The sequence below is a fragment of the Tupaia chinensis genome, unplaced genomic scaffold (genome assembly GCF_000334495.1).
Source record: "Tupaia chinensis unplaced genomic scaffold, TupChi_1.0 Scaffold141165_1, whole genome shotgun sequence".
Taxonomy (NCBI): Eukaryota; Metazoa; Chordata; class Mammalia; order Scandentia; family Tupaiidae; genus Tupaia; species Tupaia belangeri.
Window position 1 is genome coordinate 164,146 of NW_006201028.1, and position 18,039 is coordinate 182,184.

The following is an 18,039-nucleotide window of genomic DNA, read 5'->3' on the forward strand; positions in this document are numbered from 1 at the left end:
GGAGGTGGATGGTAGCAGGAAGGTCCTGTCAGGGGCACCTGTCTGTCTGTCTGTCTGTCTCTCATAATAAATCAAAATAAACAAACAACAACAATTTTTTTAAAAAAAGAGCAGAAATTAGACCAGCAAGAGAAGACTGTAGCCTAATATAGCAGAGGCCTCAAAAGAGGGGTGATCTCATCTTTCCCCATGGCCTTTATCTCTTAACTCCAGTCAAATGACTTCGGAACCTGTCCTGACCTCAAGACCCTAAGTTCCTACTGCTGGTGTATATTTAACACAGTATTTTCTGATGGAATCTCAATCATACTCAAAGATGAACTCAAGATCTCTATCCCACATGTAAGGAGGATTAGGCTGTAGATAGAATGAAGTCTGCTAATCAGTGGACTTTATACTAGGAGCTGAGGCTATACTAGGGAGCTCATCTGAGAGGGTACAATGTAATCACGAACATACTTAGAAGTGGAAGGGAGGCCAGCCTGTGGACTGGTGGTTAAGGTGGCTGGCTCCCACAAGGTCAACTGAGCAATCCAGGTCCCAATCCAGTGGCTTGAAAACATGTAGGTGCAAGTGTGCCCAAAATCCCAAAAGGAGGGAGGAACAGAAACGGGACTGTGGCGAGACCATTGCCAATGAGGTGCTTTCTCGCTATCCCTCTCCCTCTCTCTAGCAAGCAAATGTTATCCCTGGCAAATTTTTATTCAAATGTGGAAGAGGGAAGCAGAAGAAGACAGAGTAATATAATGTTAGATGGTCTCAACCCACTGTTGTTGCCTCTGAAGTCAAAGAATGTGGGAGCTTCTCTAAGCTAGAGGGCAAGAAAGCAGATTCTCCTGCAAGGCCTTGAAACTCACGATGGGTGCATGGGTATGCGTGCCCAAGATCCCAAGAGGAGAGTGGAGAAGGAGGGATTGCGGCATGGCCATCCCCCCTGGAGGGTGATTTCTCGCTTTCTGTCTCTCTGTTTCTCTCTGTCTTTCTGGCGAGTGCACACGCTCTATAGCAAAAACCTCTCAAAAAAAAGCACTGTATTCCAACATGTGGCTTTACTTAAACTCTGCTTTTTTTTTTTTTGACAGCTAGGAAACTATCTTCCTTAAAACTTAGTTATTTCATCCTGCAAATTTTCTCACTCTCACAATATTTGTACAACACTAAACTCAAAAAATAAGATTGCCTGATAATATGAAAATGAAAATGTTAAGTGAAAAAGAAGGTGTAATGATAAATAAGTTGACAATTCTATAGGAAGTTCATGGGAAAATATAATTAAAGTATGACTTTATTTTGGTATAAAATATTTTAAAGCCCATGCATATTTGTTCATAACACACATTTTTTTTAAGAAATTTCTGGAAGAAAATGAAAATAAACGGTCCACATATCAATGAAAAGCAAAATTTCTATTTGATTCTCTAAATGGAAAATAGTCTGAGTCCTATTAGATAAAAACCTACCTCTCACCATTAGGTCCCATTCTGTTGATTAGTTTTTCCATGGCTTCCTCTGTCTCCTTCAGCTTTTCTTGCAGTTGAGCAAGCTCAAAATTGGCTGAAAAATAAACATCAGTCTAAGAATCAGCCCTTTCATGCAACACAGCTAGCTATAACACTCTGCAATAATCCAGGCTGGTTCTGAGACTCAGAGAAGAGACTCGGAGCCTCTCCAATTAATCCAATCAAGGCAAGAAAGGATATGGAGGTCTGGCACCAAGTTCTATGGGATGAACAAGCCACTCATTCCTATATCTAGAAATATAGCAAGCCAGACTAAAGAAAATACCCAGGAGTGAAAGACATTCCTATAGTCACCCAAGGAAAAATGCAGAAGTACCCTTTAAGATCCAAATAATGTTTGACAGTAACATACCAAATCTAACAGGTACTTTATAAAAGGAATTAAAACCCTGAAATGAACAATCTTTCACCTACACCCAAAGTCTAAAGACATATCTGAAAGTTCACAGTTTACACTTTCCATTCCTACAACAGAGGGAGTCTGGGGCTGAGACCTCGCTGCCTACAGTTTCCTACCCTGGATATCTGGCAACATGGTTAAAGAGGGAACCGTGCTATGGTGTAATTAGACTTGAATTCTCATAATGCTTTTGCCAAGTCCCTTCTTTCTAGGTAGTAAACTTTTCACAGGTTACTTTTCCTGACATTTAAAATCTAAGAGGAAAGGGTCATGATGTATACATTTCATCTCCCCGGAGAGCACAGAATATCCTAGTTGGGCAATACGTATTAATGACCGTGTTTCAAGAGTCAGGAATATTTCTATAGATCTAATAGCCAATTTTGGCAATAACATGGTTTCTCTGCCTCAATTTTCCTCTCTGTAAAATAAAGATATTTGCTACCAATATTTTCAAGTCTAGATGAGAGGAACAACCCATTTCAAATGTGAAATAGAATATGCTGATATACAAAAAAAAGGAATTGTTGGTTTTGCACATTTTGTAGCTCTCCCTCTTTTAAAAGCCCAGTATCAACATGGAAACTTTTGAGAATTCCCAGAGCTAAGGTAAAAATGGCATCAGATTAATTTGGAGCAACTTTTGAGAAATGCTTTTAAGACATACCCGCAGACTGTCCCTGTGGCTGTATTAGAGCTTTCTGACTCGATAACCTTGTGAATGCACTAAGAAGGGCACTTACTAATCTTCCTGTGGGTGTTTCCAGGTGTGGCACTAGAGAATTTCCGATCCTCTGCAGTGGTTTTCCCCTTTGAGAGCTGAGAATTGAAGTAGGTATAGCACATCAACAGCAGCTCAGAACCTCAAGTCATGGAACCCCTCATATTAAATGAAAAAAAAAAAAAGTTGTGAGACAAAAATTAAGTCAGAAATCAAGTCAAATACCAACAGCAGAGAAATACTTCCCAAAAAAAGCCATTAAAAGATTAAAAGGTTTCGTTGATGATGACATGTATAGTATTCTCAACTGGACTGGTCTGGGAAGTATTTCATGATGGGTGAAGTCTTTTAACAAGCAAAATGAGAAATAGTGATTGACTATTTTTAAAAAAATTATAATAATAATAATTATTGGGAAATGCATGGAAAAGACATTGAATGATAAAGCGGGGAGATTGATGTCTCTGTATTGACCGACATGCATGGCATTCCCTTTTGAAAAAGCAATGGAAGTCAATGTAAAGTTATATGTAATCCAATGTAATATAAAGAAGATTATGATGATAATATAAATAAAAAAAAAGATTAAAAGGTTTCCAAGTAAAAAATTATCAAGCTACAAGGAAAAAAATCTCCCTATAGGTCATTGCTTTACCCACGCTCATCTAAAAGCAGATGTGAGGCACCACTGGGATTCTTATAGACTCAACTCAGAACACCTGCAGAATTTCTGAGCAAAAAGAAGCTCATCTTAAGGACCAGCAGATGACATAATGGTATGTTGCAGGACTCCCACGTAGTTGACCATGGTTTGAGTCCTGGACCTGGTGACTTAAAACTCACACTGGGTGTTTGTGCGTATGTACCCAAGATCTTTAGAGGAGAATGGAGGAGAAGGAATTGCAGCATGGCCATCCCCCCCCCTTGGGGGTAATTCCACTCTCTCTCTCTATCTCTCTCTCTCCCCCTCTCTCTCATTCTGTTACTCTTTGGTCAAATTAAAAATAAATAAAGTTCAATAAAAGTACATGAGACTGAACTGGTGAAATAGCATTTTAAAAAAATAAGCATGAGTTTTTGTAAAATTTGTTCACCAACCCTTACTCTAGTTAGGAAGGCAAATTGAAGCTTCTACCTCTACTTCACAATGCATAGGCCCATGGTCTGCAAAAGCCTGCTGGGAAGTGAGACTTAATTGGGAGTTTGCTTTTAATGGACTCAAACCATGTTTCTGCAGAAGCAGAAAATATCAGGTTTACTTTTAGACATGATAGCTATTAGAAAAATTGTTGGTGCTGATATTAATAACAGCATCTCAGGTCTGGCAAATGGCAAACGGTTATGTCACTGGACTCCTATTTGGCCAACCACAATTTGAGTCCTGGACCTGGTGGCTTGAAAATCATGCTGGGAGTGTATGCATGTGTGCCCAAGATCCTGGAAGGAGAATGAAGGAGAAGAGATTGCAGTGTGGCCACTCCCCCGGGGGGGGGTATGATTTCTCACTTTTCTTCTCACTGTCTCTCTCTGGTAAGGGCATGCATCCAAGGGCAAAAACTTCTTGAAAAACAAAAACGACAACAAAAAACAGTATCTCAAACAGGTTGAGCATCCCTAATTGAAAAATATTAATGCTCCAAAAGTGAAGACATTTTGAGTGCTGGTATCATGTCACAAATAGAAAATGCCACAGTTGATCTCATATGACAGGCTGCAGTCGAAACACTGCAGTTTATAAATATTGTATAAAATTACCCTCATGCAGGCCCAGCAAGTGCTGTGGTAGTTAAAGTGCTAGAATCCCACATGGCCGACTGTGGTCTGAGTCCCAGACCCAGCGGCCTGAAAATCCCATCAGCACATGTACATGCCTGACCAGTTCCGAGAAGAAACTGGAGAAAGGACTGCAGTGTGGCCATTCCATTTGGGGGTGGGGGGGATTTCTCACTCTCCCTCTCTCTGTCTCTTCCCAATGACTATAGGCGCCCTATTAAAACAACAACAACAACAACTTCGGGCTATGTGTGTACGGTTCACATGAAATATAAATAAATTTCATGTTTAGATTTGTGTCTCACATTCAAGATATCTCATTATATATAATGTACATATTCTAAAATCCAAAATAAATCTGAAATCTGAAACATTGTTGGTCCCAAGAATTTCAGACAAGGGATACTCAGCCTGTACTCCTGTGGGGGCGGGGGCAGGGAGACGAAGTAGGGCTGAAATCGCCATTATTTGGTTACTTGAACATCACGGTGATAATCCTAATGATAAAGGTGTTAACACATCTTTATGCCTTTGCAGCATACGGAGATACTCAGTCAAATGCTTTGTTTTATTCAAGAGGGGGAGTTTTGAATTATATCACTCTAAATTAGAAGCCAAAAGATCCAGGTTCGAGTTGTTTGCAAATTCTTGGGCAAATCACTTAAAACTCTGTGTAAACATTTCTCATTTATAAAACTAAAATAACAGCTATCCTAAGTACCTCATGAAGAGGAGACAAGGTTTAAAGAGATGATGGATTGGAAAGAGCTTTATGAACTGTAAAGCGTTTCAGTGCAGATGATCTGTATTGCCAGCAATATTAGATTTTCATTGATATAATATGATTAAGATAATTCCACTTACCTTAAATAGAATGTATAGTATATACAAAAATATTCCAAAACCATAGATTGGAATAATCTGTCCCATCAGGCCTCTTCCACTACCTCCTCCTCCAGTGCCTCCACCTGATCCTTTGGCCTTTGAAAATGCCTCTGCAAGGTGAGACCTCTGGAAACGAGACCCGGGGGTCTGGCCATCTGAGGGTGCCTGGTGATGATGCATCATAGGTGGAAATCGGCCCAACTTTCCTGAGAAAATAAATTAGTCAGTCTTTATCTCTGTTTTCTGTTGCTTTAAATATGGCTGTTAGGAAAATACCTCATGCACCAAGCCAACTGAAACAACACAACACATCACACATCAAGCCAACTCAAATAAGTTCCACAATAAACACTGATTAAAAGGATATATAGGTATTATATAGATACTAAATATGGTGTGATATCTCTCATTGATCTCTACACCTCTTTTCTCTTTCTTCTGGGTCCATAGCTAGACCTGTTGTCTCACATAGTGATGTGTGGCAACATGGCTGAGTTCCGCCCAAGGGAATGTGAGTGACTGTGCTAGTTCAAGGTCTGGCCGATGAAACCTCCCATGTATCCAACACCACAGGTTAAATTCACCCTTTCTGCACAACAGATGCTGCCACCCAGCGAGACCTTGGAAGTCATGTCCTAAAAACAGCAAAGCCTCCATCAACCTGCATTTCTGAATAACTACATGGCACAGAGCTTCAACTGCTCCCACTCCACTAACTTGGAGCCATTTGGACCTCTTCTCATGAGTGAGAAATAAACTTCTATTGTGTTAGGACCATTATACACTTTGGATTCTATCTGCTACAGAAGTTAACCACCTCTAACTAATACAAAAAAAGGAAATGCAATGTGTTCTCAGGAGAGAATGGAACCAGAAATTGGAAAGCCATCAGAATCTGGGACAGCTACAATACTTTCACATTCTAGCTCAGCTTCTCCCTCTCTGTGGGGCCATAAGGCTTTTTTCTTTGCTTCTATGTACATCTTCTTCATTCTCCTTTCTCTGTAGACCATTTCTCCAGCTTCTTTGTGTGCATAGCAGAAGACGGCCACTCCAAAACTCCTGATTTACATGTTGGTCCTAATTCCCAATTCCTTGGAGGAAGACTGAATACTCAGCTTTCCAGTGCTATGCATTCCTTTCCAATCAGCTAGAGCTGAGCAGACAGGATTCATGTAGACAGACAAGGCAAAAGAGCCCAACCCTGGGAGAGAAAGAGCGGTGCTTAGAGAAAGGAGGGAGGGGGAAGTACATCCATTTTCTTCTCTTTTTTCTCCATCAAGAGCAGCCAAAAGTTAACACCAATTGCCAAGCTTCCTGAGAACCAAAGGCAAGGAAGAAAGGAAAGACATCTCTTCAAAAGGCCATGTAAACAGTCTTGTATGAAAACCACTGGGAAGTAACACTATTAGACAGGAAACACTATGAAGCAAAATAACTTCATAAATAAGACTCCATGGTTAAAAAAAAGAAAAAAAGTTGGATTTTTGTTTAACAAAGAACACCATGGGGACCAGCAGATAGCATAATGGCTATGTTGCTGGACTCCCATGTAATTGACCATGGTTCAAGTCCTGGACCTAGTGACTTAAAACTCATGCCAGGCACATGTGCGTGTTTGCCCAAGATCCCAAGAGGAGAATGGAGGAGAAGGGATTTCAGAATGGCTATCTGCCTTGGGGCGGGAGAGGGGGGGTGATTTCTTGTTTTCTGTCTCTCTCTGTCTCTCTAGCAAACACACACACACACACACACACACACACACACACACACACTACAGCAAAAGTCTCTCTAAATAAAAAAATAAATAAGAACACCGTGAACAGTATTAAGAGAAATGACAGTCAAGCAAAAGATTTTATGACATATAAAACTAGCAAAGGGTTAAATCTCTATAATACACAAGGAGAGACTATAATTCACTAAGAACACCACAGGAAACCAGCAGGAAAATGGTCAAAAGATACAAGTAGGGAACTTAGAGAAGGGGGAACCTAGATGGCTGACACGTATATAAAATCAAAGTAAGATCAACAAGTAAAATTAAAATTAAAACAGTGAGTACTTTATATGCAGCAGAAGGGTAAAAACAAGAAAGGTGGATAAGAGCAAAGGTTGGTGAAGACGTGAGGAGGCAGGAATTCTCATGCACTGGTGCTAGGCGTGTAAACTGGCACAGACACTCTGCCAAGTCGTGGCTATACTTGGTGACATTAAGTATGTATGAGCCAGTGATTCCACCCTGGTGGAAGACATCCCAGAAAAATTCTCAAAAAAGGTTATGTAGGGGAATACCAGGCTTTTCAGAGTTGTGTGTGAATGTTAACTGTGACAATGTTGAGATTGAACTTGAAGGGAGCTTGAAGTAACTTTGACTTGCACGGTTGGAAGAATGTAAAACAAAAATGGGATGGACATGACTGTGGAATTTCTGTTTTTTAAGAATTATTTTATGTATCACTATTAATTCTTTTTAAATTTGCTATAGGGCACATGTGCCCACCAGAGAGAGAGTGAGCGAGTGGGAAAGAGAGAAAGCAAGTCACTAGGTCTGGGACTCGAACAGCAGCCAGCCATGCTGGAGAACAGCCTTAACCACCATGCCACCTGCTGGGCCCTAACCATGGAATTCTATGTGGCTTTTATAAACTACACTTCAGATGGATCTACAGCAACATGATCTTACAAAGCAAAGGATTGAGTAGAAAAAGAAAAAAGCAAACACTATCACGTAAGTTGAAGACACATGCCCTGTTACGTATCTTTTGAGCACATATGCAGGCACAAAGCACATTGCACGCATAAAACAAACACCTTAGAGGAAGTGCACATGAGGAGCGAAGGGAATAGACTGTGCATAGAGGATAAAGAGCTGGGAAAAAAAAATCTAGAGAGGAACCTTGCACTGAAAAAGTTAGTAAGGTGGTATGAACCAAGGACTATCTTCAAGTCAACCCTGCTCCTAGGTAAGAAGATGGTGAGTAGGCAGGGAAGTAAGACAGCCAGCGACTGGGCCTAAAAGCCGTCTTCTTCCTTGTATCCTCTCTCAGTTACACTCTACTCCAAAAATTCTCCTTTCCTTTCCAATATTCCCTTTGGATGATGTGGAAATTATGTTAAGAAATGCTTCTTTTAAAGAGTGGGTCAGCAACAGACACACAGCTTCAGACAGTAAAAGAAGAAAACCAGGTCGCCATCATTATTCCGAGTGCTAGTGACTGTCTCTTTAAATCGTCAAGGATCTTAACATAATAATGGTAGGTATAGGCTATATGGCTATTTTACACCTTCCAAAAAAAAAATGCCTTCCCAGCATCCAGGAAGCTAACCTTTCTATTGAGAGAATCTGATTTACCAACGGGCCACTGTTCAATAAACCAGATTGCATATCTAGAGTAATATGTTGTTGAACTTCATTTTACTGGACTGAGAACACTATCTTCAAAACCTGGCATAAAACAAAAAATTAAAAATTAAAGCCAGCTAATGACATAAAAAGCATTATTTTGCATTTCTAAAATTAAATAATGATGATGCTGAGCATTACTTCTCTCCCCAAAAACTTTCAGAGATCTGTCAACCAGGAAGATTTACTGGATACCTATTATATTCTAGCCTCTACTGTTCATAGGAAAGGAAGAGAGCCATTATAGAAATAAGTTTCTAAGTGTGACAATACTTTTGAATTGTTAGCGGGTGTGTGTGCGTGCTCGTCAGAGAGAAACAGAGAGAAAGAGAGAGGGGCTTGGTCACACCTCAATCCCTTCTCCTCGATTTCTCTATCATATCAGGATCTGGGGTATGAATGTGTCCTGGTGTGTTTTTCATCATTTGAGGTCAGCCATTTGAGATTCAGCTCCCTTAACCACCAGGCTACAGGGCTGGCTCTGGAATGTTACCTTTAAAAAGCAGTATATTCAAAACACAGACACAGACAACAGCAGCAGCAGGGTATCTTGGATCTTAATACTAGACAAACTAAATGTTTAAGAACTGAGAAGATACAATGTTTTTGTTTGTTTGTTTATTTGTTAAGGAGAAGAGTCAAATCATTGAAGGGGGTTAAGATTCAAAACACCAGAGAAGAAAAGACATGCCAGGAGAAAAGAAAAGTGTGTAAAGGATAAAAGAGATTGAGCAAAGGACTGACTCTGTTGAATATCATCAGATAAGAAACTCAGTGATTCCCCCAAGAAGTTCATGACATCTCTGCATCTCTCTATTGGCAGAACTATCTTCTTTACATTGAGTTGATGAGTAAGAAAGGAAATACAAAAAGTGGTTGGAAAAAGCAACACAATGAATTATGCAGAGGAAAGAAGTATAGAAATATATATGAGAGTTGATTAAGAAGAGGGTTATTGAAGGACTAGCAGATGGTGTAATGGCTACGTTGCTGGACTCCCACGTAGCCAACTGTAGTTTAAGTAAACTGTAGTTTAAGTCCTGGACCCAGTGGTATAAAACTCAAGCCGGGTGCATGTGCATGTGTGCCCAAGATCTTGAGAGGAAAATGGAAGAGAAGGGATTGTGGTATGGCCATCCCCCCATGGAGGGGAGCACTTCTCATTTTCTGTCTCTCTGTCTCTCTCTCTCTATTTCCAGTGAGCGCATGCGCCCTACAGCAAAAACCTCTCTAACAAAAAAGAAGAAGAGGAAGAAGAGGAGGAGGAGGGGGAGGAGGAGGAGGAGGAAGAAGAAGAAGAAGAAGGTTATCAGTAAAGAAACCTGTATTAGAATTAAAAAGGGGGCCAGTAGGTGACGTGGTGACTAAGGGTGCTGGACTCCCACACGGCCAACCACTGTTTGAGTCCTGGACCTGGCTACTTGCTTTCTCATTCCCTCCCCCCTTCTGTCCTTCTCTGGTCAAATTAAAATAAATAAATAAATAAATACAGTTAAAGAAAATAATTTAGAAAAAAATTACAATGGATTAAGAAAATGTTATTGAATTGATTAAGAAGGGTTAAGTAGCAAATACTATTTTCAAAGGCAGGAGTGGGATTTGGAAAGCAATGGAACATATAAACTAGATAGTAAAAGTATATTTTATATACTGAGAAATAGAAATGAAATCTGAGGACTTCATATTTGATATAATGGTTACCATATTTACTACTAAATACTTAGCTATGTGCCATGCACTGTTTTAGACAGTGACATTAAAATAATAAAATAGAGTCCCTGTCTTTAAAGAGTTTACAGGAAAGGAGTGTAGTCATAGTGGCACGGTAACTCTACCTTAACCATCAAATCCAATGGCTTTTTCTCAGTTCTCCCTCTTAAGACTTCTCTGTAAGACAAAAAGGTGATTATCACATACTCGTCATTCAATAAATATTGTATTAATATGAATAAAGGTTTATCAAAATGTCATGCCTTAATCTTTACGGCAAATCACTTTCCTGAATTATTTTACACTCACTGGTCATTCAACCTACTCCTTCTCAGTCTCTTTCACTCTCTACTTGCCAACCCCAAGATTCTGTCCCAACTGCTTTCTTCATCCTTCCTTTGGCAAACTTGTCCATTCCCAAAAACTTCATCATAATTTTCAAAATGTATAGCTCCTGTTCTGACTCCCTCTCCAAGTTTTTGTCTCTCGTCTCTCAATTCAGTCCCGTGCATATGTTGCTTTGCACATCTATCAGCTCAAACCCCAAAATGGAACTCATTTTCACCTTCCAAAACGTGCTCTCCTTTCATTCTTTTCTTTTCTTTCTTTCTTTTGTTTCTCTGAGATTCATTCTTTTAGAACTTGAGGCTTGACATCTATAACCTCTACCACTTATAGCCAAGAGTACACCTGAGATGGTAGGCAACACTGAGTTTGAAAGAAATTTTTCTCTTCATAAAGCTAACTGGCCTCATCAGAGAGTAACCTTACCTCTTACATCCTGGTACTACTCTGTTCCTCAGAATTGAATAGGCTAGAATGTTTAAAAAGCCAGTGACTATTGGGCCAGCTGGGGGTGTAGTGCTTAAGGCAAATGGATCCCACATGGCCTGTGTGGTTTGAGTCCTGGACCTGGTGACTTGAAAAGCACACCAGATACAGGTGCATATGTACCCCAAATCCTGAGAGAATGAAGAAGGAATTTTGGCATGGCCACCCCCCTTGGAGTGCTTTCTCTCTCTCTCTCTCTCTCTCTCTCTCTCATGCACACATCCTATAGATACGAAGAGAAAAAATAAGGCAATGACTATAAATTTAAAAATTTCTAGTTGAAATTTTTTAACATTAAAATGTATGGGCTAGCGGGTGGCATGGAAATTATGTAGCTGGACAACAAACTGACCACAGTTAAAGTCTCAGACCTGGTGGCTTGAAACTCATGCCAGGCACATGTGTGTGCACGCCCAAGATCCCAGGAGGAGAATGGAGAAGGGATTGTGGCATGGCCATCTACCCTGTGAGGTGATTTTTCACTTTCCCTTTCACTGTCTCTGTCTCTCTCTTTCTCCAGCAAGCATACATGCCCTAAGGCAAAAACTTCTTTAAAAAATAAAGAAAGAAAATAAAACTTAGGGGCCAGCAGGTGGCATGGTGGTTAAGGTGCTAGACTTGCACATGGCCAACTGAGGTTCAAGTTCTGGACCTGGTGGCTTGATTTCTTTCTTTCTCTTTCTCTCTCTCTCATGAATAAAATAATGATAATAAATAAAATTAAGTAAATAGCCTTAATTTTTTTAAATTTTGAAATAGTTCAGAGCAACTCTATAGATAATATATGAGCACATGTATACCTACCACTCAAATATAACTGAGGCTTTCTGAATACTCTTCCCCATACCTTTTCTGAGATACCCACAACTCTGAGTTTGGAGCTTATGATTAGAATGTGTGCTTTTAGATTTTACTACATAAGTATGCCACCATATAAACATTATACAATATTGTCTTGACTGTTTTAAAGTTTTATATTATGGATGGGGGTAGCAATGGTGGTTCCACAATAACATGAATGTATTTAATGCTACTGAACTGTATATGTTAAAATAGTACATTGTAAGTGTATTTTACCACAATGGAAATACCTTTATATTATAGTATATTACTGTATGCATGTTTCTGCAACTTCCCTGCTTTGGCTTTTTTTTTTTTGGTGGGGATCAGTATTTTGGCCCAGAAAGTCACTCAGGCAAAATACTATAAGACCACATCACAATTTACTCACCTGTTCTCCAACTGGTAAACATGTAGATTATTTTCAATTTTTCCCTATCAGAAATGCTTCACTTGTTAGCTACATTATAAACAGAACTGTAGGATTTTTAAAAAGAATTATTTTATTTAATCTTATTCATTATTGTTATTATTACTTAATTTAACCAGAGAGAGACAGAGAGAGGGAAATGAGAAAGTAAGCCACCAGGTCCAGGGCCCCAACCACTTGCAGGCCCTCACTGTAGGATTTTTTTTTTTTCTTGTCTGCTTAAAGGAACAGTTAAAGAAATCAGAATAAAGATAGTAGAACACTATTTCTATAGGAACTAAAATATTCTATAAAGTAAAACTTGACTAAATCTTATTTATTCAAAATCTTTTCCCACATTCAGGTTCATTTCATTATTAAAATTTCATTTAGTATGTCATTTAGGCTTGACTGATATCTTAATGGATTTCCCAGAGCTTTGCTCTGCTTTCCTTTGCTGATAACCATTTCTATTGCTAAAAACAGAAGCAAAAACTGTAGCACTGTTAACAAAAGAGCTTTCTGAAAGCAACATTAAACCATCTGCAGCATTTCATTCTTAGGGCAAATAAATCAATAAAGAGCTGGTTGTGTTTACAGTCCTTATTACAGCAGCTTAAGAAAGGTCTTGATGGGCCAGTTCCTTAAGATGAATAGGCTTCTCCCTGAACATTGAGGAGTTATAGAGACTTCTACACTCAGCATTACTTAAAGTGGAAGCTGAGACAGCAGCTGCTTTGTTCTCACTGGTCTCCTCCAAGGGTCCAATCTCGCCATATTCCCCTTTTACCTAACTCCACTGTGCTGTTCACTGCTTTCATGTTTTCTGCTACTTTGATCTGATCTTTTTTTCATCTTAATCCACCTCTGCATTCCCAAATTATCCCATATATTACTAAAGGAGGTAGTTATTTGTCCAAGTTGCTTAGTACAGAGCCTGTATATTCATTCACTCAATACGTATCACCCCTGTTATCTTACCAAATACTTAAGCATAATTCAAACTGGGTTTTGCCATTTCTCTGATCAAAAGATTTTTTTTTTTTGAGGGGTTTTTGCTATAAGGCATGTGCGCTTGCTAGAGAGACAGAGAGACAGAAAGCGAGAAATCACCACCCAGGGGGGATGGCCACACCATAATCCCTTCTCCTCAATTCTCCTCTTGGGATCTTGGGCACGCATGCACACGTGCCCGGCGTGAGTTTAAGCCACCGGGTCCAGGATTCGAATCGAGGTCAACTACATGGGAGTCCAGCAACATAGCCATTATGCTAACTGCTGGTCCCTGATCAAAAGATTTTAATCATTTCCACTGATGACAAAAGGTTCTGTTACAGCAGACAGAGGCAGCAGAGTGAAGTACAAAGAGAACCATCTTTTCCATCAGTTACTGGTTAAGATCATGGCTGTACCTCCAACTCTTTAAGTGGAGATTAAATGAACCTTCTTAGAGCTCATTTTTTTTATCATCTGTAAATGGATATAATGATACCTACTTTCCAGAGTTGTTTCAAAGATTGCAGATGAAATAAACTCATATATGCAGAGCATATAGCACACAGTCAACAAATTCTGATTTTTCCTCCCTCTGCACTCAACTCGTAACCGACTGAGTTCCATAATTGAAGCTAAAAGCACTTCTTCACATCACTATCCCATTACATATCACTGACTCAGCCCAACTAGGCTTCTTGTCATTCTTTGAACCTACTTTGTGTCTGCCGTCTTGCCATAAAACCTGTGTTTACGCTCCAGAAGTTTTGCTTTTCTCCCCAACTCTAAAGAATTTCTCACGCTATCCCCATGTCCTTAAAATATTTTAAAAATTCTTTCAACTTGGGACCAGCAGTTAGAGTAATGGCTATGTCGCTGGACTCCCATATAGTCGACCGTGGTTCGAGTGCCGGACCCGGTGGCTTAAATTCATGCTGGGCGTGTGTGTGTGTGTGCCCAAGATCCCGAGAGGAGAACAGAGGAGAAGGGATTCCGGCATGGCCATCCCCCCTGGAGTGTGATTTTTCGCTTTCTATCTCTCTGTCTCTCTCTTTCTGGTGAGCACACGCACCCTATAGCAAAAACCTCTTTAAAAAAATCACACACACACACACACACACACACACACACTGCTTGAACCTCCTTAATTGCACTCTTCACACTTGGTCTTATTCAAGAGTCATCTTTACTTTTTTTATTTATTTTTTTAAGAGTCGTCTTTATGTCTTTTAGTTTCTTGAATGAATTGGAAAACAGAAACAGATGAAATCTTTCATGAAGTACAACTCCTACCCAATTTTATTTGATTGAAACCCATAGATTATAAATGAGAATGAAAAATGCAGGCTCTGACGTTGCTGGCACTATCAGCCAGTCACTGGTTCCGCTATGAGCTGCCTCGCAGTCACACATGTGCAGTTTCAGAACATCAGCATCACACAGGGCTACTCTGACCGTGATGGATCAAGACTGTAATCTGTCTGAACACACTGAAAACATGAACACTGTTCAAACCACAAAATACAAGCTACCCTCCAGTGCATAATGATGTGAATTACTAGTGCAACAAATAAGCCCAACTTGTTCAACTATAGGTTCCTGGTGGTCTTGGCTAGAAGACAACTAAAAACTGCTTGACTGAAGGTCTGGTGTTTTATGATGTTTGGGTCTCCCACAGGGCACGCTCTGGGTCTTGTATGCTGTACTCTTTGTTGAATAATCAGTGTCTGACGGTCTTCAGTGGAATCTCAAGATCCAGCCCGGTCACTTGGAGGGCTAAGAATGTTTTGTTTTTGTTTTTGTTCTACTTCATTATCCTGCCAGTTTTCTATTTCATAGTTTCTAGAACAGAAAATGGCAATCAGGATGACTGATCAAGGAGCCCCACACCCACTCACCAATAAGTTTCTAAACTTGAAAAAATACCTAATTTACATGTATTCATAGATTCTCAAACTGTCTCCTAATATTTTCTGTTCATTTCCACAACATATGAACATAAAAATGACCTTCCAAAATCAAAATAAGGATTTCCTAATCTCCCTCCTTTTAATGCTTCTTCAGAGTGTACATCTGATGTTTCATCAGGAGAAAAGAAAGGACAAGGAAACGAGATAGTAACCTGTCCTCAGGCACATACATACTGACATAGAAGGAGATCATTTAAGAGAACAAAGAAATATTTATGTGTGAGTGTGTGTGTGAGTGAGAGAGAGAGAGAGAAAGAGAGAGAGAGAGAGGGAGAGAAGGTGTTTTCATATCTCAGAGAAATCAAGATCAGTTGAAGAGGATTTACTTGAGGAAAACATGGTGACAAAGAATCTAAGCTATTCTAGAAGAACAGGGCTGCTGGGGACAGGCTGGGTCCTTACAAGCATTCAAAGTGAGATGCACACCAGAAAACATGGGCAGGCAGGAGGGTCAGCAGAAGAGATGCCCAAATACAAAGTTACTGTGGGAGCACCAAAGGTTCCCAGGTGGACAGGACTCTCCTAAAGCCAGCTCTAGCACAGAAGCAGCATAATGCTATCACGGAAGACTTCAACCACTGGAACAATTGGCAAGTGACAAGTTGTAGGCCTATGTTCCACAGATGCATGAAATAAGCTGCTACTCTGACTAAAGAAAAAAATTGGTTGGTGAAATTAAAGCAGAATCTTAGGAGCATGAGGCCATGCCATCCTAGTGTTTGTGGCAATGAAGGAAGAACTGTATGGCACAGGCTCTACAGGACAGAGTTCAGTTGTGAAAACAGAGACGTTCAAGTCCATGGCTAGAGACCCTCCCTTGCAGTACAATTCTTAAAAATGCACTTCTGCTTGAGCATATTAAAAATTCCTGAGCCAGCTGATGGCATGGTGGTTGGGGTAGATGGCTCCCACATGGCCAAGCAGGTAGTTTGAGTTCAGGACCCCACATTTTGAGAAATACGCCAGGTATGTGTGGCCAAAATCCCAAAAGAAGTGGAGAAGCGACTGTGGTGTGGCCATCCTGCATGTGAGTGCTTTCTCGCTTTCTCTCTCTCGCTCTCACTCTTGCCCTCTCTCTCTCTCTTTCTGGCGAGTACATGTGCCCTCTGGCAAATTAAAAAAAAAATTCTCAATCAGGTAGGAAAGGCAGAATAAAAGAAAAGGTAGATGTACATGTAGCTCTTCCAAATGGACAGAACCAAAAGACACAGAAGTAGTCATTATGAGAGAGTGATAATACCCAAGAGAGAATGTAAGGATGCCAAGGCCCAAAATAAATTAAGATTTACAGTAGAGAGTGGTTTTAGTAATGTAGAGAGCAAAAAGGTAATTTGCTTGATGATAAAATGTAAAGCTGAGAAAGCAGAACTTTTCAAACTGTATTCTGCTTCTATACATTCTAACAAAGGGGATGCATTTTGGGATAAATGGAAGAATATTAACAATCTTATAAGAGAAAAAAATTAACTCCCAGAGGAGCATAAGTTCAAATCTATTCACTAAATAATTACTATTAATAGGACTGGACTCCCACATGACAGACTGTGGTTCAAGTCCCAGATCTGGCAGCTTGCTTTCTCACTTTCCCTCTTTCTCACTCTCCCCGTCTCTGGTCATATAAATAAATAAAATAATTCTTAAAACAAAACAAAACAAAAAAATAGAGGACTGAAAAACTTGCAAATAAAGTCATTAAACAAAAGAAAATGTTAAGACGTTATGTTGATAAAAAGAAGTTTTGAAAGAACGTAAATAGGTAACTATTGGGACCAGCAGTTAGCGTAATGGCTATGTCGCTGGACTCCCACATAGTCGACCGTGATTCAAGTCCCGGACCCAGCGGCTTATACTCACGCCAGGTGCGTGTGTGTGCGTGCCCAAGATCCCGAGAGGAGAATGGAGGAGAAGGGATTGTGGCTTGGCCATCCTCCATGAGGGGTGATTTCTCGCTTTCTGTCTCTCTGCCTCTCTCTGTCTGTCTGGCGAGCGCACGCGCCCTATAGCAAAAACCTCTCCAAAAAAAAAAATTAAAAAGATAGGTAACTATTGCTCCAGTTGGCAGAAAATGGAAGTGGACTCTACAACTTATAGAGATGTGAGCATGTCATACAGCTTGGACTAGATTCTAAAAAGGATTCTTCCATTTCTTTGATGGAGTAGATGGGGAGGGAAAAGACAGTACTCTTGTTTTTTCTGAATTTAAAAGAAATGCATACCTATGGAATATCAAGAAAGTACAGAAGAATGTAGAAAATAACAACCACCTATAATTTCATGATCCAAAAATAACCACAGTTTGGTAAAATGTTGGTAAAAATGTTAAAATGTTGGTATATTTCTTTCTAGTGGAAAGACAGCTTTACTTTTTACCTTAATGTTTCCAAATTATTAAAAACTCTTTATGAAGGGAACCAGCAGTTAGCGTAATGGCTATGTCGCTGGACTCCCACGTGGTCGACCGCGGTCCGTGTCCCGGACCCGGTGGCTTAAAACTCACGCCGGGCGTGTGTGCGTGCGTGCCCAAGATCCCGAGAGGAGAATGGAGGAGAAGGGATTGCGGCGTGACCATCCCCCCTGGGGG

At 40.0% G+C, this 18,039-nt stretch overlaps 1 protein-coding gene across 3 annotated transcripts in view; it reads right to left on the reverse strand.

Moving 5' to 3' along the window:
• Window positions 1–18,039, reverse strand: part of RIC3 (RIC3 acetylcholine receptor chaperone) — a 34,407-nt gene that overhangs the window by 10,955 nt on the left and 5,413 nt on the right. For 2 of the 3 annotated variants that reach the window (XM_006162892.2, XM_006162891.2), the window contains exons 2-4: window positions 5,279–5,505; window positions 2,664–2,739; window positions 1,461–1,554 (exon numbers count right to left, since the gene is read on the reverse strand). In XM_006162892.2, coding sequence (XP_006162954.1) covers window positions 1,461–1,554; window positions 2,664–2,739; window positions 5,279–5,505 — 397 coding nt within the window. Of the gene's footprint in view, window positions 1–1,460; window positions 1,555–2,663; window positions 2,740–5,278; window positions 5,506–10,540; window positions 10,595–18,039 lie in introns of those variants that run through there. The other variant, XM_006162893.1, reaches the window with a different exon arrangement.